This window comes from Dermochelys coriacea, chromosome 13 (assembly GCF_009764565.3).
Source record: "Dermochelys coriacea isolate rDerCor1 chromosome 13, rDerCor1.pri.v4, whole genome shotgun sequence".
Lineage (NCBI taxonomy): Eukaryota > Metazoa > Chordata > Testudines > Dermochelyidae > Dermochelys > Dermochelys coriacea.
In genome coordinates this window covers 1,943,692-1,968,808 of record NC_050080.1, presented here as the reverse complement: position 1 = coordinate 1,968,808, position 25,117 = coordinate 1,943,692, and the positions used below count along the sequence as shown (strand labels likewise).

General features: G+C 45.3%; 2 protein-coding genes across 5 annotated transcripts in view; both read left to right on the top strand.

The window, feature by feature from the left end:
* The window catches only part of DNMT3B (DNA methyltransferase 3 beta), a 45,725-nt gene extending 35,868 nt beyond the window's left edge, over positions 1-9,857 (top strand). The window contains 3 exon segments of the mRNA XM_043495641.1: positions 2,446-2,515; positions 3,444-3,562; positions 5,689-9,857. Coding sequence (XP_043351576.1) covers positions 2,446-2,515; positions 3,444-3,562; positions 5,689-5,830 — 331 coding nt within the window. The 3' untranslated portion in view covers positions 5,831-9,857.
* Positions 9,858-13,350: 3,493 nt separating this feature from the next.
* MAPRE1 (microtubule associated protein RP/EB family member 1) lies at positions 13,351-24,731 on the top strand. Of its 4 annotated transcripts, none has more exons than XM_038370003.2 (8): positions 13,351-13,508; positions 14,636-14,759; positions 17,745-17,890; positions 19,306-19,513; positions 19,844-19,921; positions 20,106-20,224; positions 20,845-20,997; positions 21,384-24,731. In XM_038370003.2, exons 2-8 carry the CDS (start codon positions 14,639-14,641, stop codon positions 21,438-21,440), a joined length of 882 nt encoding a protein of 293 aa, XP_038225931.1. In that variant the 5' UTR covers positions 13,351-13,508; positions 14,636-14,638; the 3' UTR covers positions 21,441-24,731. The 4 variants fall into 4 exon arrangements, with proteins under 4 accessions (XP_038225931.1, XP_038225932.1, XP_038225930.2 ...); XM_038370001.2 differs by lacking the exon at positions 13,351-13,508 and adding an exon at positions 13,836-13,961; XM_038370004.2 differs by lacking the exon at positions 19,844-19,921 and having other exon boundaries at positions 13,352-13,508.
* Positions 24,732-25,117: the final 386 nt, after the last annotated feature.

Genomic DNA, 25,117 nt, shown 5'->3' with positions numbered 1-25,117 from the left:
CTCAGTAAGTAAATACAGATGAAAATAAACCAATGGAATCCCTCATGGATTTCTGAACTTTATATGCTTGATTGCACTTTAATTGCCAATATTTTTAGGAGTTGTAAATAGCTAAAGCTGCACCTGATGGAAGTAGGCATTGGAAAAGTGAAAGAGCAGTTGCATGGCTTCTGTTATATCTGCATTTTGAAAATTGTAGTTGGACTTTTAACTTGTTTGTAACTGAGCATAGAAATTAAAGCATGAGGTCTTAATGGTGTCCCACGAAGGTGGGTTTGGGGTCAAATTTTCAAAAGTCCCTAATTTTCACTAAATCCCATTTTCCAAATCGATGGGCACTTAGGAGTCAAGTCCCATTGACTTTTAATGAGACGTGGAATCCTAAGGGGCTTTTGAAAATGGGACTTAGGCACTCTTGAAAATGTTACTCATGAAAACCTATTGAGAGCATTGCAGAAAATGAGTTACCAGCCACATGTCCCAATTTAGAGCGTGTGCATATGAATAATAGCTAATTAAATGAGACTGACTGTACTAGCTGTTGTTGCTACTTGATCTGCTTCTATTAATTTAAAATGGTTAGGTATCCACAACAGTTGTAACAGGATAAAACCTACAATCGTTGCAGTGTAGTTGTAGCCATGTTGATGCCAGGGTATTAGAGAAACAAGGTGGGTGCTGTAATACCTTTCATTGGACCAGCTTGTCTCTCTCCTCAACAGACATTGGTTCAATAAAAGATAAAGATATTACCTGCCTCACTGTGTCTGTCTCATCACTTCTGCTATAATTTTTAAAAAATGTTTCCTTCAGGCTGTTGAGAGAGACACTGTCACCATAATTGTATTGTTATGGATCATTCCCTGACCCTTTAATCATTTCTGATCACATCATGATGTGTCTGATGGATAGGGGCAGCCACTGTAAATTGCATAACTATTGTACATTACCTGAAACAAGTGAACTCTGCAATGAGACTGCGCTAGCAGCCTATAAAGGGGTGCGGTTGGGTTTTGTAATATGGCTGACCCCAGCCAATGAAGTTGAACAAGGGCACGTACAATGTCATTATAATGTGGTTGAAGAGGCAGGTATGGTCTGAAGCTGGAGAGGGAGAGAGGCACTGGTCCTCTCTGGAAAGCTTGGTATGAGAGAGATCCACAGATGACCTAGGATCTGCGTATTCAGACAGCTGGCAGCACATTGAAGGAAGGGAAGGGGTAACAGCTCAATTCTGTAAGCTGTAGCTCCATTCTGCTTTACAGGTAAGGAAGCCGCAGCACTTCAGAAAGGAATAGAGTGGGGGAATGGAAAACCCAAGTGACATCTGTGTCCTGGTACATCACAAGGGTCCGCTGTGTGTAGTGGGAGATTCTAAAGTCCCAAAGTACAGGAGTAGTGAAAGCAGCCTTTGGGCTGGGTTCCTGCATGGTCCTATATTTGAAGGAAACAGCTTATTTGGTCTCTTGGAAGAAGCACTCGGTTGTTACCCTACTTTAAAGAATGCTGCGTTTCAAATTGAATTGATATCTGAGCCCAGAGCTCCGTACTTTGGGGATGTGATTAGGAGATATTTGTAAGTAGATTATATGCTCTTGCATCATCTAATAAATAGGCATGTTCATTAAAGCCTCTTAAGTAGTCAAGAAATGTGAATCAGCGTTTGAACATCATTGGGCTTTACCACTGGAACACTCACTTTTCTGGTTATATTTCTCAAGCTGGCAGAGGTTTGGTTTCCATCTCTCACTGACATTGTAGAAAAAAGGAGTCTCGCAACCTCTCTCCTCACCTGTGCCTGCCATTTTAAAGTGGGAAATGAAATGATACAAGAGGCCAGGGATACAGTTGCTAGGTATGGCACAAAAAGAACGTGCACAAATCCTAGTAATCGGTTGCCAGATTTGTTGTGCAGGTTATTCCCCTTCACAAATGGATCTCCAACGGACACACTGTCTTTGAAAAAAATCCAAGAAAAACCCCACTGGTCTCTTGGGGTTTTTTTTTTTTTTTGGTTTTGTTTTTTGTAAAATCATAAATATTTCCCACTTCTTACAACTATAATTAAAGAACAAAACCAGAAGCCCCGGCCAGCTGTTAATGTCATGCTTCCCCCATGACCTCGCTTGGTTCTTCTCTCTTTTGGGAGGTTTCTGGAGTCTGTTGCCTCTTTTGCGTAAAGCTTGCTTATGCTGAGCAGGGCTGTGTGGGGCTTTCACAAAGGCTGTTCACGTGTATGAAATGATAATGGTGAGGCTTTATTTTCACCCACTTGACTTGCAGTCTGGGATTACATTTGATTTTCACCTTTTCTTTAAATGATGCTGCGTTCCCTGCTACAGCAGACGAAGCAATGAATTTTGCACAAAAGAAAAGCTTGATGGAGGACTAGAGAATGGAGTTAATTGTAGAGTTTAGAGTGTAATGAGTTTTGCCTGTTCTCAGGCCTCTGGTAGCTTCCAGGACTGATAGAGTTGAGCTTCAGGACTGCCTGGAGTACAGTAGGATAGCAAAGGTAAGACTCGCTGTTCTATCCTTTCCCTTTCCTTCCTTGGGGCTTCTCAGCTTGCCATGAATAGCACTTACTCGGGACGCAGGCACCTCCTGGGGCTCTGTCGCGTAATACTGCATGCTGTAATAAGGGATGTCCTGTCTGGTGGACGCTCTAATTGATTTACTCTCAAGGATTCTCTGCTTTCTCCTGGACTTGAGGATATCCTCTCTCATTTCAATCCTAATGAGGGATTTCTTTGTGGTTCCAACCTCTCTCTCCCTTCCTCCCCCACACCTCCCTTACCTTCCCCTCTGTTCTGCTCTGTGGATCTGGTGAGACAGATGATGCTGGGCTTCTGTCTTGTTCATAGGGGCTTTCTGCTGAGATATTGTCCACACAAAAATGAGAATGTACAAATGAGGCCCAAAGCTGAGTGTTTGGCTGTAACTGTGGGGACTTAACGCCACACAGCACAGTCCTGGTTAATGGGCACAAACCCTGGCCTGCTAATTTTCCTTGTTTCCAACATGCCAGCGCTATTCCTACAGAAGTCACAAATTGCTGCTCTCCCTCTGGATCTCTCTATAGATATTTTTAATTCTTGGGAGCTATGGATTTCACTGCCTAGGTAAAAGTAGCTCCATCTGTTTCCATATACTTTTTTTTTTTTTTTTTTTATTACAAATACCCTCTTCTGTGAGTGCAACCACTTCTCTTCAGAGCTGACGTACCGGTGGTTGCAGAATCCGTTGCTGGCATCTGATGCATATTGGTGCAAATACTAAAAATGCTGGCATGCAAAATCCCTGCTCCCTCCTTTTATCATTCCCTGCCTAGATCAGCCCTGGTCTCAGAATGAGATCTTTGCAGGATAGCCCACAGAACATTCATCTGATCCCTAAGACTAAGCCCAGAAGTTCACGTCAACTCTTGTTGTTTTGTTCTTCAGCTGAGGAAAGTGCAAACCATAACGACTAAATCCAACTCCCTCAGGCAGGGGAGAAGCATGCAGCTCCCAGTGCTCATGAATGGGAAAGAAGACAATTTGTGGTGCACTGAGTTAGAAAGGTGAGCGTCACTACCAAGGGGTGACTCAGAGAGAGGTGGAGGAATGGGAGAGGAAAAAAACGGTGGGAATTAGGTAGACATGCTCAGGGCATGTCTATAGGGAGAGTCAGTGCACGGCAGGCTGGGGTGTAAATCCACAGCACTTCAGCCTGCCGTGCACTGATTGACCATGTGGGTCTTGTTACTGTGAACAAAAAGTACCATGGAGCACACTGACCTACTGCTATTCCGATCAAAGCGGCTATGGAACTTTTAGTGCACAGTAGCAGGGTCCGTCTGGCCAAGCCCTTAAAGACCTGTTGGAGGCGCTGCATGCATCTGCCAGGTCTTTCCATGGGAGTCTGTGATGGAGTTCACTGGCTCTTCAGGGTGAGACTCCAAGAGGGCGAGGCCGTGGTCTAGAAGCCCCCTGCTTTAAACTGGTTCCTGGAAAGGAAATACTTCTATACCGTACACTGGAGAGATGTGTGAAGTGGGCATACGAGGCCTTTTCTAACCTGGCAGTTCCTCAGCAAGAAGCAGAATCTGTTGACCCTCCTTGGAAGGGGCCTAGGAGTTTACACTGCAGGCTTTCTGGCTTGGGGGTGATGGCCCAGGGAGCCAACAAGGGGGATTGCTCAATGGTTTGTGGACTCTGTAGGCTTGCCTCTTGCTGTTGCTTGCTGCAGTTTAATTACTGAAAGAGCCCCCAATCCTGATCCCTGGGCAGAGAGGTCTTGAGGGTATCGTCTGGTTCTTTTATTTCCCTTTCCCTGGTTATGTTTTAAATAAAGCTGGCATCCCAGGAATTTGTTAATCAGAGCATCCAGGGTCTCTTCAGCCAGAACAGCTGGGCTCTGCTGTAGGGGTGCTCCCAGTGGAATTAGTCCATGCATGTGATGGTGGAACGCGCTTGTTCTTTAGTTTAGGGGGATTCCAAAGTTCAGTTCTTGTGGAAACTGGTTTCCACATTGCGCAGTGATTCTCTAGTGCCCGACACATCTGTCTGAGCTCTTCAGGCAAGTGATTGGATATATTCACTTGCCTTGTGTTTCAGTGGACAGCGGTAATAATAATAATACTAGAGACCACCATTCAGATAAATACATTAGTGCTCTTCAGTCAAGTGCAGCACGGTCACTGCATTTCACCTGACTGACAGCATATCAGGGCTTTTCAGTATGACAAGTGCCTGTTGCTGTGTTTCAGAAAAGAGAGATTATCTCTGCCTTTCAGTAATACGAGAGTACCACGATCATAGATGCATGGAAGGAAAAGTACTCCAACAGTAGTGTGGATCATTCGATTTCAGCACCTGAATGGAAGCTGAAAAAACCCATAAACCTGAGTTAGGTTTGTGAAAACCATGAGTATGGAAGTGTGTGATAGCCATGTGGAAACATAAGTTATACCAGAATCATGTGACTAGACAAGCTTTTACAGATGGGGGCAGAAGTGATTTTTCAGGATACAGATCTCTACAGGAAAGAAAAAATATATAGCATATATGGAACACTGTCCTAAATGTGAAGTAAATACCCTAATACTCCCATTGGCGTCAGTGAGAGTGGGGTCAGGGTCTTGGGACCAGATTTGTAAAACGGAGAAGGGAGCTTCTTTAATGTGAGGGGAACATGTACCTAAAGGACTCTCACCTATACTTCCAGTGTAGAGACAGTAAGCAGAGACTGTGCCCAGAGTGGGGATCTGGGCCTCATGCCTATGGAAATGTGCCCCTTAGTGAGACAACATAGTGACCAGCACAAGAGACATCCATGTAGAAATAATGCCGTGACTCTTGCAAGGGCACTCCATCCCAACTGTGTGTCATACGGGGTGGGGGGTGCTGTCTCCATGGCAACACAGAAGTGGGCATAGGTGAGAGCATGGACTACATGTGTGCTACTGCAAAGAGCCACAGGCCAAAACTCCTTCAGTCCAGGAGCTGTACAGTTGCTCACTGTCTGTGGGTGAGGAATCCCTCCGCTGGAACACCCAGAGAACTCATGCACAAAGCCCAGTGCCTTGGGCGATGCACAGGGTCAGGGTTCTGGCCCTCAGGAATAACCCAGTGACTACAAGGACAAGACATCATCAAAGTGTAACCGCTGTTCTAAAAGCTCCTCCTCTCTTCCTTCCCCCTGCAGGATTTTTGGCTTCCCCCTTCACTACACGGATGTGTCCAACATGGGGCGTGGAGCACGTCAGAAGCTACTAGGGAGATCGTGGAGCGTCCCGGTCATTCGGCACCTGTTTGCCCCGCTCAAGGATTATTTTGCCTGTGAATAGCAGGGATTCCTTTGTCTCTTCTGGTAAAGATGCACTAGCTCAACTGCCTGTGTGGGAGAGGGAAGGAAGAGAATGGCCCACAAGCTCCATTACTTGGTAGGAAATGGTCCCCCGAGCCACGCGCTTTGGGAAGGAAGTGTGGCCCTGCAGGGAGAGCGTAGGAAACTTTCTTTAACCAAAGAACCTGTTAGGGTGACTTTTTCAAAGGGACAGAAGACCACGCTCTTTAGAAAATACCAAACACAGAAGCTAGCTTACCCCAGCCAGGAGAGCGTAGGTATGGTGGATGAGACCACTGTGTCTCACACAGAGCATTAATCATTCCATTTTACTGTACAATTGAAAAGTAGCGATTCAGAGGCTGGGTGGTGAAAGCCGCTGGCTGGCGTGCTACAGCCAAACTTGAAATAGGTAGAAACAATGCTTTTGTGAAAACAAACCAGCCTCTCAAAACAGTTGCTAAGAAATCAGAACTGTAGCCACAGGTATAAAGAACCCTGTCAAGTTACTGAACGAACAAGCGGGATACAAGAACCAAATAGCTTTTTACATTTTTTTTATTTGTTAAAGTTTAATTTTGTGTTTAAACTTTTGTTGCTGCTTTAAGGCATTACATGAGAATGTGGACATTCCTAGACCTGAATGTAGCTGAAACTGAACTGTGAGGTGATAGAATTACTGTTCTAGTTAGAGCTAACGAAATGTTGTTGTTTGTGTTTGGCTGTAGTTTTACCAATATTCACTCCTTCCTTTTTAGAACATTATTTTAATTTTTACATTAAGAACTGCTGAACAGCTAGAAAGGTAAAACATTCATCAGTTTCTGGAGGGTTTGAGCTCCAAGTCAAAAAGGAAAATGTTCTCTTAACATTTTGCAAACGAATGTGCTGAAATGGGCAGGAAGGGGCAGCACTCATGTTCAATGCTGTTTTTTTTTTTTTTTTTTAGCTGTTTTATAAACCCAAACAGTGTTGCCAACACAGTGCTGCCCAATCCTGATCCCACTAAGTCACCAGGGGTGAAATCCTGGCCCCATTGAAGTCCATGGCAAGACTCCCATTGACTTCAGTGCAGCCAAAATTTCACCCTAGGAATTTTGCCCTGGGCTTTGGCCTGATTATTCTCCCAGGTTAGTCAGTGGTGCTTTTCCTGCTGACTACAGTGGGGCTGGAGCAGGCCTGTGTTAATGGAAAAGGGAACCCTCCTGCCATGGAGTAAACGCTCAACACCCCTCACCCTCCCCCGGGAGAGTCAGTTTTTATTATAAGGTCTATCAGACAGAGTCTCACTTTTCTTATCTCATCTGCCATCCCTGCACATATAGCTAATGTCTGTTAAGAAGCATAGAGGGACACATTTTTACTCTGATCTTTGCCCGCCCACAGGCACAAAATGGTGTGCACACAGGTGGGACAGGTGGGCCTCCACCTGCACCGGTTGTGTGCATGGCCCTGGCCTTGGCAGGTGCAATCAGCTACCCATTGTGAAGTGGATGATGCCTTTGCTGAGTTGGGTTTGATCAGGGTTGAAAATCTGGCTTCAGGCTGAACAACTAAATATGGATCTAGCGCCACTGGAACCTTCCTGTCTAATCCACTGCCATGCTCTGAGAAAGGGACATCCCAATCAGGTCCAGCTGTCATGATAGTGGCTATGGCAGACCTGCTGCTCCAGCACCTTGCTGAGGGTCTCACCTTACTTCCTGCCTTTACTGGAAAAAACAAACATTTGAAACGTTGAAAGAAACTCCCAAGATTGGCTGGCGTTCGCTGGATCCTGAATTGGATAAAGCCTAGACCCAAAGATTTCACCATCAAATACATTAATCACGGGCCGGGCAAGCCAGTGTGTAGGGCTCGCTTGCATATTGTACATATACCATGATGAACAGTCTCTGACAGATCTACTAACGGCGCAGGACTCTTTGATAGTGAAGTCAGACTTTTTTCCCACAGAGCTTCCCCTAAAAGTGGCACCCTCGTGCATATTGCCATGCTTTTGAAACAATCCAGGACTTCAGCTCCTCTGTCCTCTCCTAGCTCTGTTCTTCACTCAAAACAGTGGCCCCAGTGAAGTGAAGCACTTTTTATGCCCATGCTTAATAGTATGCATGTGCTTATAGAAGTGCTTTGCTGAATTGCATTAAGTGTTGCTATATCTGATTTGACTGAAAGCAAATGCCATTGCATCTAAGAAAAGGCTCAAGCAAGAGACAGACCAATGGACTCTGGATAGTAGTTGGAAGGGCTTCCATTTCTTCCGCAGCCTTCAAGCATCTTTTGCTTTTCTAAGTTAAGAGAAGCCTCTGTCTCCTATGCCAAGTAAACATCTGCCTGGCCCCCCATACAATCTTGCAGGCTATGTGAAAAGCTAGGCAAACAGAAGTCTTTCTGCATTGTGCTCAGCAGTGTTCCTAAAGGGCAGCCTCCACTTTCACAAGGATCCATGAGAAATGAGAGCATCCCTATCTCTGCTCCTTCTGCCCCGCCTTGATAGCAGGAGACCCCTGTGCATTTCCTTCCCAGGTCCTAGAAGAGGGCATCATCTCCAGTGGATGAAAACCCTCATGTTTCCCACTCCTCTCATGGTGTCGCTTACCCTGTGTTGAGCTGTTTTTGATCTACGTGCAGATTGTTTCCCACCTCCAACTGCAGCTGCAGCCTGCCTCCTCTTGATGCCCAGAGTCAGTTGGGAACTGACAGCAGGGGGAAGCAGGTCAGAGCCATGGGAGACAGGGGTTTTCCCACAGAGGAGATACTGAGTAGTGCTCTCCTCTCAGTCCTGCTTGGCACTTCCTCCCCAGTTGCACTTGGAAACCCTGTCAGTTAGCTGTTCCCAGGTGACATCCACTTGAGAATGCACTGAGTTCCAAAACAGCGCTCTCCTATGTGCTGCCTCCATTCTTTCTAAGCAACTCAGGGACAAGAAGCAGCCTATCATCTCCCTTCGTCATTGCACGCCCATAAACTACATAGATGTGACTCAGGAGACACATGGGGCCAGATTTTCAAGTGATGTAGGTGTTCAAAATGCTCTTCTCAAGTGAGCATGCAAATGACAAGTCTGCATGCATTAATGCACATGCTGCTGGCTAATTGGGTGCCTCTGTGTGCAAAGTTGGAGTAACTCCACATGCATTTGCATGCCTACCTCGTCTGAAACTGTTGAACCAAAAGCTAAACTCTGAACCGTAAACCTATTCTGGATCTGGATTAGAACACTAATTCCTCATCCCAGCCCTAGTTTATGTAATGTGAAAGCATTTTATAGTCCCTGAGCTCCAAGTGGGTGGACCGCAGAACCCCACAGAGAAGAACAGAGTTTTGCATGTTTGCAGGAGTCTGCTCATATGGAGCTCATGGCAGAATTGAGACTTTAAATTCAAATGAGACAAGAAGATTACAAAATCCCCATGTGAGTCCTCCATTTATTTTAGCCTTTGACCTTTTTTCAGACTGGATTAACACACACAACCTCAGCTCAGCTTCATCTTTGAATTCTCTACCCCAGTTTTTATATCCTTCCCTTCCTCATCAAAAGAAAAATAAATAAATACAATGCAGAAGATTTGGAAAGCAAACAAAAATAAGGAAAAGAGGAATAAGAGTTGTCTTGGCATTAAATTTACATGAAAAATTGTAATTTTCCACAAAATATTTTTTCCCTGTAAAATCTGCCTTTTATGACTTGTTTATACAAATGTTTTAAGGAGAGAACTGCATTTCAGGAATTCTATTTTAATGATTCTTAAAGGCCTTTTACTCTCATTGGTGCTATTTTTTTAGACTAAGGATTTTAATGTCAAAACTTTTGTGGGTGATCTTTTAAAATCACAACAAGCTTGTATTTTTGTTGTGTTGCAATAATTCATGTTTTCTGTAAAATGGGCCCAGTACCCAAGTATGAAAAATCAAAACTGTGCCTTGTCTAAATAGTTTACTCATTTTCTTATGGAAAAGAAAAAAGATCAGTGCCCAGAGTTTACCTTAACATTTATCACGTTTTAATTAAAATCAGTATTTCTATATGACTGGACAATTTTTTTTTAACAGAAACGAGAGAAAGTAAAAAAAAAAACAAACCAAAAAAACAACAACAACAAAAAACAGTTCTGTGCTGGGAAATGGAGGTGATAAGAAATGTGCTTAAAATTAGTTAGCTGTCCACTTAGTATTCTCTTCATGTGAGTAGAAGCATTATTACCACACCCATACGGTTATCCACCAAGCATCTTAAACACCTAGCTGAGGTGATCATATCCACATTGTTCCTCACTCTGAAGTCGATAAGAAGCCAGTGGTACTTTATCAGTTACAGCCTGACTTCTCTTCATACTGATGTTTGCGATCATCTAGAAGCCTTTGCTCCTGGCTGTGAATTCTCTGCCAGAGATGGTCTGGCCTGACTGAAGACTTTTCCCTTATTTTCTTAAAGCCCGTGATAGTAATTAGAAGTTTTAACTGTTTTTCTGAACTGTTTTTTTAGAGGGCAAAGCCCCTAGAGAAGGCTGTTGCAAAAAGAACTATATATAAATTATAATTGGTGAACCTTCTGTTCTCCAAAGCATTAGAAACACATGACTGGACAGGAATTTCTAAATAGTTATTGCTAAAGAAACACTCCTCTTGTTTGTGTTCATCATGCTCCTTATGTTACAGTGCTACATATCACATGAACAAAGATACATCTTCAAGATAAACAAAAAAGGGAACTAACTGCAAGATATGTTAAAGATTTACATGCATCAAGGAGCAGCATAAACTTTGTATTTTTGTTGTTTGCTTTTGCACATTGTAGTCCATAAAGATGAGGTATTTTCTATTTTATGTCTCCAACTATGTGCAATGGAGACATACAACAAGGAGACATAATTCTCCACTGCCTGGCATCTTGTCTCCATCTACGTCCATACGAAGTGAGTGCAGAGCACCGGTGAAAAGTACAACACAGGCTGCAGAACAAAGTAGATTCAGGTCCTTAGGTATTAACACCTACCCAGGGTAACATGGTCTTCTAGAGAGCTATAAGAAGTTTGTGTATGTGAATGCAGGGAAGACAGTCATTGACTGATAGTACTGAGGTAGATTCCATGCAGATTTAAGGAACACTTTACACTTGTCTTTCATCTCATGTGAGGATTTCTTTTAGCCCTGGATTGAGGATGAGCAATGGCTACTCATTTGTTGATTCCCAGTGATGAGGACTGGTGATGCCATATTTTCCTGTTGGCAAATGTTTTTATACCCTGGGAGGTTGAAGTGGCAGATGAGTGAGTGGGTGAGATTCTGTGGCCTGTGCTGTGCAGGAGGTCAGACTAGATGATCATAATGGTCCCTGCTGACCTTAATATCTATGAATCTACGTATTCCTAGAGCACAGGTGGGCAAACTACGGCGGCCCGTGGGATGGTCCTGCCTGGCCCGAGCTCCTGGGCGGGGAGGCTAGCCCACTGCTCCTCCCCTGCTGTCCTCCCTCCCCTGCAGCCATGCCGCCACATGGGCAGGGCTTGGCCCGCTGCTCCTGTTGGGCAGCGTGGCTGGCTCCAGCATGGTAAGGGGGCAGGGAGCAGGGGGGTTGGATAAGGGGCAGGAGATCCCTAGGGGCAGTCAGGGGACAGGGAGCAGGGGGTGGCTGGATGGTGTGGAGGTTCTGGGGGGGGGCAATCAGGGGACAGGGAGCAGGGGGAGTTGGATAGGGGCAGGGGGTCCTGGGAGGGGGCAGTCAAGGAGCAGGGGGGTTGGATGGTTCTGAGCGGGGGTGGGAAGTGGGAAGGGGTGGATAGGGGGTGGGGGCCAGGCTGTTTGGGGAGGCACAGCCTTCCCTACCCGGCTCTCCATACAGTTGTGCAACCCCGATGTGGCCCTGGGGCCAAAAAGTTTGCCCACCCCAGTCCTAGAGAGTGGGGTAAGCCATGCCAGTTCTCTTTTGGCCAAGCGGGAAAGGGCTTATCTCCCTGAAATGGGGATGGGTGGCTGGGTGGGGATGAACATGGTCCTACTTGGTGGTTGGGGGCTGCCAAGGTCTGGCTTGGGCAGTAAGGGGAGACATGGCCACTATGCACAAGACAAACCTGAGTAAACACCTCGGACTTTGCTGATTATTTTACATGAAGTGTGAAGGTGGCTTTAGAGTCCCCTAACGATCCCCTGCAAGGAGAGGAGCTCAGTTTCTGCCAGGGTCTGTATACAGCACCAGCGCCAAGAACAGGGCGTTCAAGAGCCAACAGGCCAAACAAACTGGGAAACTGGAGGCTGTGAGGACCTAGAGGGGTCTCTGTGCAGGATGGTCAGGGTTTGCAGGGGTCTGGGGGGCAGTTTGCCTGGGTCAGAGGAGGGGCTGGGGGGGAGGAGGGGTGGGGGCGGAGAGGGTGGAGGGAGGGGCTGTGAGCTGGGGAGGAAGCAATGAGGTGGGGGCGGGGGGGGCTGTTAGGCAGTGGGAGGACGAGGTGGTGGGGGGAAGTGATGAGCTGCGAACTGGAGGGCAGGGGAGAGCTGTGAGGAGGAGGGATTGGGGCGGAGAGGCGGGGGGGGCTGTGAGCCGGGGGGAGGAGGAGGGGTTGGGGGTGAAGAGGTGGGGGGAGGGGCGGTGAGCCGTATGGGGGAGGTGATGAGCTAAGGGCGGGGAGGGGCTGGGGGGGAGTGAGCCGGGGGGAGGGGCTGTGAGCCGGGGGGGGAGCGATGAGCTAAGGGTGGGGAGGGGCTCGGGGGAGTGCGCTGGGGGGAGGGGCTGTGAGCCGGGGGGGGCGATGAGCTAAGGGCGGGGAGGGGCTGGGGGGGAGTGAGCCGGGGGAGGGGCTGTGAGCCGGGTGGGGGAAGGGATGACTAAGGGCGGGGAGGGGCTCGGGGGAGTGAGCCGGGGGGAGGGGCTGTGAGCCGGGGGGGAGCGATGAGCTAAGGGCGGGGAGGGGCTCGGGGGAGTGAGCCGGGGGGAGGGGCTGTGAGCCGGGGGGGAGCGATGAGCTAAGGGCGGGGAGGGGCTCGGGGGAGTGAGCCGGGGGGAGGGGCTGTGAGCCGGGGGGGGGAAGGGATGACTAAGGGCGGGGAGGGGCTCGGGGGAGTGAGCCGGGGGGAGGGGCTGTGAGCCGGGGGGGAGCGATGAGCTAAGGGCGGGGAGGGGCTGGGGGGTCAGTGCGCTGGGGGGAGGGGCTGTGAGCCGGGGGGGGCGATGAGCTAAGGGCGGGGAGGGGCTCGGGGGTCAGTGAGCCGGGGGGAGGGGCTGTGAGCCGGGTGGGGGAAGGGATGACTAAGGGCGGGGAGGGGCTCGGGGGAGTGAGCCGGGGGGAGGGGCTGTGAGCCGGGGGGGGGGAAGGGATGACTAAGGGCGGGGCGGGGCTGGGGCGGATGACGCAGAAGGGGGCGGAGTCTGGCAAGGTCGCCCAATGACCGACCCCAGCAATCCTCTGCCATCACCGGGGGGAGGGGCTAAATTAAATCACGTGACCCAAGGAGGGGGCCGTGCTGCGCCTTAACAACGCGGCCTCGGTCCCCGCCCCTCAGTAACCGCTTCCCTCCCCTCCTCGCCCCGCCCCGCCCCCCCCAACGCGAGGGAAGGTGACGAGCGACGCTCGCTGTAACGGACGCCGGGTAGTGACGCGAGCACGTACAGTGCGCGTGACGTGCTGCTCCCAGGCGGGCGGGGCCGGTTTGAACGCGGAGGAGACGGGGCAGAGCGGGGGCAGGTAACGGAGTCACGGGGCCCCAGGGCCGGTGGGGGGGGGCGGGGCCGGCAGGGCGTGAGGACCGGCGCCGGGCCTGGGGCGGGGCCGGGCCGGGGGGGAGCTGCCTGAGGCGCCCCCCCCCCCCCGCCGGGCCGCTGAGCCCTGACGGGCCGGCCTGGGGTAGCCGCGGCCCCTCCCAGGGCACGTGTCGCCGCCCAGCGGGCAGAGCCGGGAACGGCCGGGGCGGGGGCCGCGGCCGCGTGAAGCGCCCAGTCCGGGGGGGGCCCGCAGTGGCCGGGCCCCGCGCCGCGGGCGGAGAGGGGAGAGATGCGGGAGGCTCCCCGCGGGAGTTCGCAGCTGGCAGGAGCGATCGTCCTGCCCGGTCTGGCAGCCCTGCAGAGCACCCCGCGTGTCGGGGTGGAAAAGAGACTCCGAGCGGCCCTTGCTTTTTGCAGAGGTGACCCCTCCCTTGAGGTTTGTATTGGGACTCTAGAAGGTGGCTGCTGCTTGTAGAATCACAGAAGATCAGGGTTGGAAGGGACCCCAGGAGGTCATCTTGTCCAACCCCCTGCTCAAAGCAGGACCAATCCCCAATTTTTGCCCCAAATCCCTAAATGGCCCCCTCAAGGATTGAACTCACAACCCTGGGTTTAGCAGGCCAATGCTCAAACCACTGAGCTATCCCTCCCCCCTAAATGGGGGTGGTGAGCTGCTTCTCCGAACAGCTGTTTCATGGTTTAGTGGCCCCTCTGTCGTGCACTAGATATAGTCCACCGGGAAACCTGCCTAGTGGTATAGCGGACTCTCCTTTTTGGCAGTCTCGGGGACCACGGGCAAGGGGATTGAACCAGCTCATCGTAGACGTCAGGGTGGAAGGATACTAGGGGAAGTTTGCTTTGCCTCGACTGATCTGTCTCCCATGTCTCTCACAAAATACTAAATCAATTCCTCTCTGCTTCTGATGACTTGGGGTATTTCCAACAGCTAGTTCTGTTACCTGACAGTGTTAGAATCTGCTCTCTGTAGCAACAGGAGGGTGTAAATCACGGTGTACGCTACTGCTCTAATGAGCCGAGTCGGTAATAGATCTTCTTCTACCCATATACAACTTCAGTATGAAACTTTAATCTGTGGTTTCTATCTTTCAGAAAATGGCAGTTAATGTGTATTCTACTTCAGTGACCAGTGATAACTTGAGTCGACATGACATGATTGCCTGGATCAACGAGTCTTTGCAGTTGAACCTGACAAAGATTGAACATCTGTGCTCAGGTAAGAGGGCTGATGGCAGGGCACTACTAGGAGTTTTAAGAGCATCCAGTAGTCTGTCACTGGATCTTGCTTGATTTGAGACTTGCTAACCCTGGACCCCAAACTATAGCTTTTAGAGTACAAAGGATTGCTTCTGTAGCTTTGTGGAAGTTGAAGACTTGTACGCTCCACTCTTGCCTTAGAATATAGCCTTGAACTTTCAGCTCATAGCCCTGTTGTCAAACAAAATAGGCAGAAGCTGGAGATTGTAACACATGCTTATGATACACCTCTATACTGCCACAACTACATGGTTAGTTAAAATCCTAGTGTAGACAAATCTATAGTCAGAGTTAATCTGTTATCTTGCATTATAACTTGGCTGTGAAATTGCCTCTGAAACCCTGCATTTAGTGTGAAAGGTGTATTCCTCTTAGAAGATATTATAGTTCAAGATATAGGACAAAAGTTCAGCGAAGGGAGAATGAAGTGAAATCATTGGTGTGGAGAGGGGAAGTTTCCTGGGAGAAATCGAGTTCTAAGTGAAGTGGATTTCATGGACGGGAAGTAGACTTTCCAAGCATATTTCCATGCCAACACAAAAGAAAGACGGAAACTAGATAGTGGCCACTGTTTATAATGGTGGTGGTGACCAACTTCTCTGAATAGTTGGTTACTAAAACGATGAAAAGAAAAGTAAGGTGGGAGGCCTGGGAGGAGTTTAAGGATTGAACTGGGACAGCAGATGGGGAAAAATATGCTGGTAGAACTTTGAAGGTGAGGTCAAGGAGCTCTAACTTAATGGGGTAAGGAGGCAAAGCCAACAAGGTGATTTGAGGTGATATAGTTGGAGTTGAGAGGATTTTGATATGGTGGTGTTTCGGATAGACTTGGAGGGGGAGAGAAGGGAAGTGTGTTAAGGTTATGGTCCTGAAGAGTCACATTTTAAAGGAGTTAGTTCTGGAAATTGAAACAAAAGGGTGTCTTTTGATGCTGATAAAAATGAAGTAACAGACCTCGAGGCAGGATATGGGGAAGGAAAAAAGAGTTGAAGACTAAACCAAGATTGTGAGCATGGGATACAGGAAAAGTAGTGGTAGATAAGGAAGGTAGTTCAGTTCTAGGAGGTGAGTATGAGACAGTGGCAGGACATCCAGTAGGTGGGAAACATGGAATTTCCTGATTGGACAAAGGAGGGAGAGAAGGAAAGGAGAGTGAGGTGCTGTTAATAAGATGCTGCAGAAATGGTCAGCAAGGGAAGAAAGAACCAAAAGTACAGAGTTACAAGAATCAAAGAACTGAGCTGGGTTACCTAGTGTCCAAGGTTTTAAATCAGAATAAGAATAAAGACTTGTGGATTGCTGGTGACTTTTATTTAGGGCCAGAGGATTTTGAACTCCATGAGAACCTTGCCCTGGGGAGTGAGAGAACCTACATCAGCTTCTGCAGAATCTTGATTAATCTTTAAAGGTTTTAGATCCTACCACTCACCATTGCAAAGAAAAACTTTCAAATGCATACTTGCTCTTAACTGCGTAGTGTCACTTTCTAGTGTCTGCAAACAGACCTCTCCAGCGCTGCTGCTCATTTCTCTACAGAGTGAAATAAGCAAGATGAAACAGCTTTGCTGCCGTTCAATGAAAACTGATTGGTCATGTCAACTTTCTGGGGAATGTCATGAGCAGCAGAGGCAGACACTGGAGTTATTCACTGAATAGGAGAAAAAGTTGCAGACACTTCTTTACTACCTTAATTTGCACCATCAGAAGGCTATGGAGAAGGGAGAAGAAGCTCTTTTCCAATAACAGGAGGAGACAGTGGGAGCCCCCAAGCAGGAACAGCAGCCTGATAGGAAGGGGGAGAATGCAGGAATTTCAAACTGCTGCAGATGGCATGACTAGACCACACATTAGGACTAAAAGCAAAAGGGAACTTGGAATTCAATGTTCTTGGCAGTTAAACGGACTTCTTACAAATATTCCACAAAAGTGTACCACCGGTATTGGTATGACAGTTCAGGGTATTTGGCTTCTGTTGTCACCAGTGAATGTAGACATGGACTCCTCTGGTATGTAAGGAAAAAAATAACCCCTCTAAGATGGGCACCTACTTGTGATAGCGTGAACTGTTATAGCTAGTTAACCTTCCAAACCTATTACCAAATACATATTATCTCTGCAGCCAACTGGAAGGGCTGGCAACTTTTTTTTTTTAATTAAAATCTTTGCAGAATCTAAGTTAATACTTGCTGGGGAAAGATTTCTGTTTTTTTTTTTTTTTTCTGGGTGAGTGGATTTCACCCCCCCCCTCCCAAGTTCTAAATTATAGTTATGTGGGGACAGGAAGGGAATGAGAGGTCTTTGAGGTGGGTGGAATGAAGCACTGGCTTTTTTGTTACTTTTATTATGTCTGGATTTTTGTTAGGGAGTGGGGATTGATATGGCCTTTTAACTCTCAGGGCACCAAGAGCTAAGGATAAGTGCTGTTTGTTTTATTTATTCTGATTTCTAAAATAATCTCGAATTTATTCACTAGTTAGAGAACCAGGTTTTCTTGCCTAGCCGAATATGACTGGTTATCTATCCCATGCAACCCCACTGAGTTTATTGTTGAAGGAATATCATGGTGCAGATCTTGGTTACATGTCCAATAAGTATGTTCACTCAGTGAGTTATGGAGGCAGTGTTATAACAGTTCAAATCATAACAGGGACCACCTTATAACTTTCATATTTCCCCTCTCTGCTTCTGACTGACTTTGAATAAGATGTTGTAACCATGTTGGTCCCAGGATATGAGAGAGACAAGGTGGGTGAGGTAATGTCTTTTATTGGACCAACTTCTGTTGATGAAAGAGACAAACTTCTGAGCTACACCTGAAGAAGAGTTCTGTGTAGCTTGAAAGCTTCTCTATTTCACCAAAAGAAGTTGGTCCAATAAAAGATATTATCTTGCCCAACTTCTTTGTATAAGATGGCTTATGGAAACATTCTATTTTTCTTGGCAGGTGCTGCCTACTGTCAGTTTCTGGACATGCTCTTCCCTGGTTCTGTAGCACTCAAGAAAGTGAAATTTCTAGCAAAGCTGGAACATGAATACATTCAAAACTTCAAGATTCTACAAGCAGGTTTTAAGCGAATGGGTGTTGACAAAGTAAGCTGGAATTGTAATTGGTACTCCTTGCGCTTGGGTGCACACAGTTTAGTTTCAAATTATCAGTACTGCCAACTGCACAGCTGTATGAACCCTGTGGCTTAGACCTGGATTTCTGTTTACATCTGGGTGTCTGCCAATCATCAGCTTAGATGACAACACTTACCCTTCCAACTTCCCAAAATTGGAAATTGAGCTGCTAGGATTGGATTTCTGGTTCTTAGAAACAGAATGAGTTTCACTACCTGAAACATCCATGTTTGCTTACAGAATACTGTTACAACTCTTCTGAGGTACTGCAGTTGAGCTTCCTGCTCTGTTTGTGCCAGACATGTGGCTATAACCAATTGGTGTGGTGGTACCAAGGACTGCAAGTTTTACTACTTCCCAAAAATTCCAAGCTGCTGTAGAGTAGACATGTGAAAGTGATGCCTCACAGTTTAAATAATCTTTGGTTTCAGAGTAGCAGCTGTGTTAGTCTATATCTGTAAAAAGAAAAGGAGGACTTGTGGCACCTTAGGACTAACAAATTTATTAGAGAATAAGCTTTCGTGAGCTACAGCTCACTTCATTGGATGCATTTGGTGGAAAATACAGTGGGGAGATTTTATATACACGGAGAACATGAAACAATGGGTGTCTATATGGTAACACCCACTGTTTTGTTTGTTTTGAAATAAACTTGTTAATCTCTAAGGTGCCATAAGTACTCCTTTTCTTTATGCGAATACAGACTAACACGGCTGCTACTCTGAAACCTAATATTTTGAGGGAACTTCATCTCAGGGTGAATTGATAGGTGCACTGAATGGATATAGAGAATGGGCTTTGACTGCTATTTATTTTATGCAGTTCTTATCTAGTAAGAACTGGGCTGGACTGCTATGTCTCAGATCACTGAATAACCATCAGATGGCTAGCCTTGGTCATTGCCCATTTGGACTGACCTTCAAGTTTTTAATAATTCTCTATCTCCCTTCTCGCGGGGTGGGGTGGGTTGGGGGAGAGAGAGGAACCACCCCAAAACTGGGTGTTGAGGAGTGTGTGGGGAGGTGGGCCAACAGGTGAGACTTGGCATGAAGTTAAGATGTTAGAGTAGGGAGAGATGGACAGACTTCAGGATAGGAGGAGCAAATTTGACATTGGAACTCACTGCAGAAATTCTTACTGCCTAATGGTATAAGATGTGATAGTCGCCATTCAGCTTTAAGGGTCCAATTATCTCTCCATTCCAACTAATGGAGAAAAATCTTTGACCACTCCTGTGTTTAAATACATAAGAGAAATCCTCCCTGGACTTGGACTACAGATTGAATTTACACAATCCTGAACACAGTCTGTGACTTTGTAGAGCTTGCTCTTTACTCTCAGAATATTTCCCTTCTGTTTAACAAGCTTTATTTCTCCCTCCCCAGATAATCCCTGTGGACAAACTAGTGAAAGGAAAATTTCAGGACAATTTTGAATTTGTTCAATGGTTCAAAAAATTTTTTGATGCAAACTATGATGGGAAAGAGTATGACCCTGTTGCGGCTCGACAAGGCCAAGAAACAGCTCCAGCACCCACCCTTGTTGCTCCAATACTGAACAAACCCAAGAAAGCTCTCAGTTCCAGCAGTGCAGGTAAAGGAAACATTGAAGATCTTCTGAAAGTCTTTCTAATTGATAAGAGCTTCAATAACTTAAATTGCAAAACCGACTCATTGCTTAATTTCAGTGCATTAAATTGTGGTAGCTCATAGCTTTCCTCTATTTCACAAAGATTCTAGTCTCTCAAAACACAGAATCAAATCATGATACATATGTCTGAGATCACACTGTAGTGCTAAACTTCTTATTTCATGGAGGATAGGAAGCTCTTTTCCATGGAGACACTTAAACTGTAGGTTTGGCATGGCAGGCATCTTCAGGTCAGATAGTGTGTAACCATTAGAATTGCTATACCTCTTATAGATGACAGTTTCCTGGGAGCTACAGAAATGAAGGCTGCGAGAACAGACGCTTCTTCCTTAAAGAAAATGGCGATGATTGGTACCAACACCCTTGACAGGGAGAAGGGACACTTCACATGGGGAGCTTGGGGCATTTCTTGCTGCATTACACTGGCTTTCAAATTCTTCACTTTTCTATCTAAGCATGGATGGAAATAACGCCTGAGGGGACTTGGTTCTAAAAATGATTAGGCTAAGAATTAACACTGCCTCTTGCCTTCTAGCTCCTCAAAGGCCCATTGTTACTCAGAGAACCACAGCAGCTCCTAAAACTGGCACTGGAATGGTTAAAAAGGCTCCCGTAGGAATAGTAGAGGATGAATCAGCAGAGCTGATCCAGCAGGTGAGTGTTAAACCTGTGGACTGTCAGGTTAAGTGAAAGTGCTTTAGATTAATCTACCTGAATCTTTATTTAAGTTAAGAAATGACTGGGTCTTGGAAATATATAGCAAACAATTCAAATGTTTGTGCCACATGGCATTCACACACCCTAACTTAAATCTGTTACGTGCTGGTACTTCATCGTACAGCGCTGTAGCAGACATCTAGCAGCATTGCCATTAAACTATGAATGGTTGCTGCTATGCTGCTGTAGTCAGTGTGAGATTTCATGGGTCACACTGTTATAAACTACACTGATCTCATGTAAATGGTAATTTAACCTCTAAAAGAATAAGCCCTGCAGATGGTTGGGTTTTTACCTGCATGAAGTAGCGATCCCTTAACATTTGCAAAGAGGACCATCCCTCATGTGAATTGGATGTCTAGCACAGAAATAGAACATATGAAATAAACTGAGTCTCAGTAATAGACCAGTGCAGGTCGTGATTATTCCCAAAGTGGTCTCATACATCACAAAAAAAGCGGCTTTTTGTGATGTAACTGTGAGAATCTTGCTTTCTGAGTAAATGCTTTGCGGACTTCTCTCTGGTGGAGAAATGATCATGTGTGACTCTTTGGCAGATCAATGTATTGAAACTTACTGTTGAAGATCTGGAGAAGGAGAGGGACTTCTACTTTGGCAAACTGAGAAATATCGAATTGATCTGCCAAGAGAACGAAGGGGAGAGTGATCCAGTGTTGCAGAGGATTGTGGAAATTCTTTATGCAACAGATGTAAGTCTGCCTTTACATAAACTACTAGTTGGCAAGCGGGTGAATTTTTCTAACTATAAGTCTTCCATGAAGCCAATGTCAAATCTTGCTTTCTTCTATGTGCTTTGGGGCAGGCATCTTTTGTACTAAAGCTCTAGATAGTATCCTTGTAGTTACGCAGGAGATTCAGTTTGAATGGAAAAATACTTGAAATTCTGTGACAACTGGATCCAAGATTTGAGAGGGAAAATCTTTCTAGTATCGTATCTGGTCTTTCATAAGTGAGTGTATACCTCCTTGACAGTATACCAAGTAAAACTGTAGGGAAGGGTATTTGCAACCAGCTGGATCAGTGGGCCTCATTTGACATCTGCTTCCATTAATACATTCTTTCTTTCCCCCTTCAGGAAGGCTTTGTGATACCTGACGAAGGAGCACCACAAGAGGAACAAGAAGAGTATTAACAGTCCACATACTGTACCAGCAGAGCAGGAACATCAGAATTCTTTGCCCCAAATCATGTGCTTAACTGTAAAATACTCCACTTTATTATTCTTAGAGGACTCACTGGTTTCTTTTCGTAAGCAAAAAGTACCTCTTCTTAAAGTGCACTTTGCAGAAGTTTTACTCTTTTCCAATGGGTTTGAGTTAGGAGCTCTTTTTCACTTCGTAGCAGAACAGTATTAACATCTAGTTGGTATATTTAGGGAACAAGAGGTTGAATATTTTGAAGCTTGCTGTGGAATTGTTTGGTCGCTGGTAAAACATTGGTTTGTGGAAAGTATTTTCTTCTGTATCTTACTGAGGTGGAGTGTGTAGTAGAGAAACTAATGACTGACTCACTGAAGATTGAGTTAATGTGAAATTGCGGCAGAGAACTTTTAATAAAAATGCCTTAAGAGTATTTAAAAATATGCTTCCATATGCCAAATTATAAAGTAATGTGACAGGAGATTTTATGTGCTTCATAATGGGGTAAGAAAGTGTCTAACTTACACTGCTGTCTGGGAGGCCTTGTGCGGCAATGTGACTACTCAAAAGGGGCTAGTAAAATAAAACTTCATCCCTGTGTAAAGTTGCTTACTAAGTGGTTAGTTCTCAATGACAAAATAGGCTTTAATGTTGCCCATCATAAGATTGGGAGGGAGTATGAAGAGCTCAGACAAAAGTACAAATTATCTTGAGTGCTAAAATCTGTCTCTGACATTGTGACTAACAACTTTGCCAAAATCGTGAACTAGATTTTCTGAGAAATAACATCTATCTAGTCGTATTGCCTGGAAAGTTCTTCAAAAGTTTCTCACTTCACTCTCTGGATCATTTTTCTACTTGTCCTGTCTCCCTCTATTTTTGTGGTGTCCTTTCTGGTATGTTTGTTTCTGTTTCCCATTCTCTCCCTCATCCTAGAGTACTGGTTAAATCAATGTATCTAACAGAACCTGCCTTATGCAAGTGTCTGTTGTATTAAAGGGAGTGAGCGGATTGAGGCTATACCTATTTTGTGCCCGTTGGGAAGTCTTCCTCAGCCTTTGGTGTATCTTAATAGTGATACTTGCCAGTACAGTAACTTTCTGGGGACAAAAATGTGTTAGCTAATAGAAAAGCTAATATTGCTGCAGAAAATACAATACCCAGACTAACTTTAATATTAATATTTAAGATACTTTATTCTTGAACTGTCCCTTCCTTTGCTATCAAGTTCCTCTCATTGCTGTTTGTTTGGCAAGATTCCACAGGACATATGGTCCACCCACCCTGAGTCTGATCAGTCCTGATGTGCTTGTATGCATTTGTTTCTGGTTGTAGCTTGTCCTAAAATGTGTGTAGAAGGTGAACATTTTACGTTAACTGTTGTGTAGTGCATGAATCTTTGTGAAGTTCAGAGGAAAATCCAATTTCAGTGAATGCCAAAAATAAAATAAAATGCAAGTAACTAGCCATTGTTTAAAATTGCAGTGGTGCTATTTCTCGTGTGGCCTTCTAGACTTTTGTTACCCTAAAATTCCATTTTACTGAAAAACCATATTCCACCTGGATTTTTCTTGACAGGGTTTTTTCTACTTTAAGTCGTTTCTAAATAAAGTTCTGTATTTCAAGAGTGTCATGTCTGCTGGAGTCGTCATGTTCTGGGGATATGATTAGACTAAGCAAAGGATCCTGGTATTTTCAGTCTGAAGCAATTACTTGCAACATTGGCCTTCATCTTCAAATCATAGCTCCATTCCTTGCTCAAATTACTGCTGCATTGATTTTTCTTGGGGCTCCCCTGTATCCTGTTGGGAGAGAACTTCTTTTGGTATTTTAGGCTTACAGTGAATACAAATCATAGTTTGACTGTGGGCTTTCCCCTTCCTTGGGTGTAATGTAGTGGAGCAGTGTAACAGCAACATTTGGTCTGTTTCTCTGTATTTAACCCATGAAGTCTAATGCATTGCATTACTAGAACACCAAAGTTAAAAGAATACCATGTTTTTGACCTTAGGTTTGGTCACCGGCCTCTCTGAGCAAACATAATCTCTTGTAATTTAGTCATCTTGTTAAACTTGCTGTTAGTTTCAGTGAGCCAAGCCTTAATGTTAGACAAGTACTAACTAGCTTCTGCAGAAACAAATGCTAATGTGGCATGTCTAGCCTTTTAAAAATTCTGATAAATCCCCCGAAGTCCTGCCAGTATTCATGCTGGCAGACTTTTGGAATGGTCCATAGAGGTCCTATCCTAAGGAATAGTTACTGATGGCAACAAAACTAGTACTGCAGTGTGAAAGTGCATTGGTAAAATGCGGTTTTGATGCACATAAAATCTTCTCTACCATTACTTATTTGGTATGAGGTCAAAAACTTACTATCTTTCAACTTTTGATAACTGTGTAGATCACTCTGTTTATTCTTTCTGCATACTCAAGGCAAAGTAGCAACATGTGGCTTGTGTGACCTGCCGGGGGAAATTACATTTGTAGGCGTTCCACATTTTGTGAAGAGTCAGCTACGTGCTATGGGTCATTGTGGTTTTACCTCTGTATCACAAGATCCCACCTGGTGAGGAGCAAGGATGGATCCATGTTTACCATGACACTAGATGAGTTGTGCTGTGATCAATTTGACCTCTGCTTCTGGCAAAAGCAAACAAATCCCTTAGGTTAAAGGGGAAGGAATAATTGGAATCGTAGGAATACTACTGGTGCTCCTTGACCACAAAATAGTCAAATGTCGTCTAGTTGGTATCCAATGAGTCTACACAACTCAATGTGGAAACTTTCAGTCTTGCAAGTCAAGTCCTGTGAAATTCCAGATTGCTGCATCATTCCCTAATATGCCAAGAAATGGCAAGTCATAAATAGAATTTGGATATTCATGATACAGGTAACTTATTTACAAGTTTGTAACATAGACTTTTTTGGCAGTCTTTTATAATTTCGTTGCTGGAAAGCAAATAACCAGAATAAACTTAAAACTCAAGTGGCTACTCTGCTGACCTGGTACAGCATTGGCTGATAGATGTTAAGTGCTTTTCTGCTGGAATGACTATTTCAGAAAACAACCAACCAACCTTTCTTAGATTTAGTTTTATCAGTTATGTGAAACAAAATTGAGCAACCAAAAGCTTATATCTATCTTTCTGTACCCAATGTGTCTTACAGGTGTGCACTCCAATTTTTTAACTTAATTGTTCAGTCTTTTCAAAATTCCTGGTTTGCAATGACAATTCTTACTGTAACTGTTAAAAGGCTCCAAATAAAAGCCAAGAATTTACATCACTCATTTGTCTTAATATTTAATGTGACCTCTGTTGCATTGACAAATGATACCCTGTTTTTGCTTTTGATGTTAGCTCTCAATAACACATTTATAGAATTAGCTGAAGTTGAACTAGTACTTGGGGATCCTCTTAGCCTAGTGATTTAAGCACCACTGGGAGCTAGGAACCAATTCTGATCATAGGTTTCAGAGTAGCAGCCATGTTAGTCTGTATTCGCAAAAAGAAAAGGAGAACTTGTGGCACCTTAGAGAGTAACAAATTTATTTGAGCATAAGCTTTCGTGCGCTACAGCTCACTTCATCGGATGCATGAAGCTCACGCTCAGATAAACTTGTTAGTCTCTAAGGTGCCACAAGTACTCCTTTAGTTCTGATCATAGCTCTC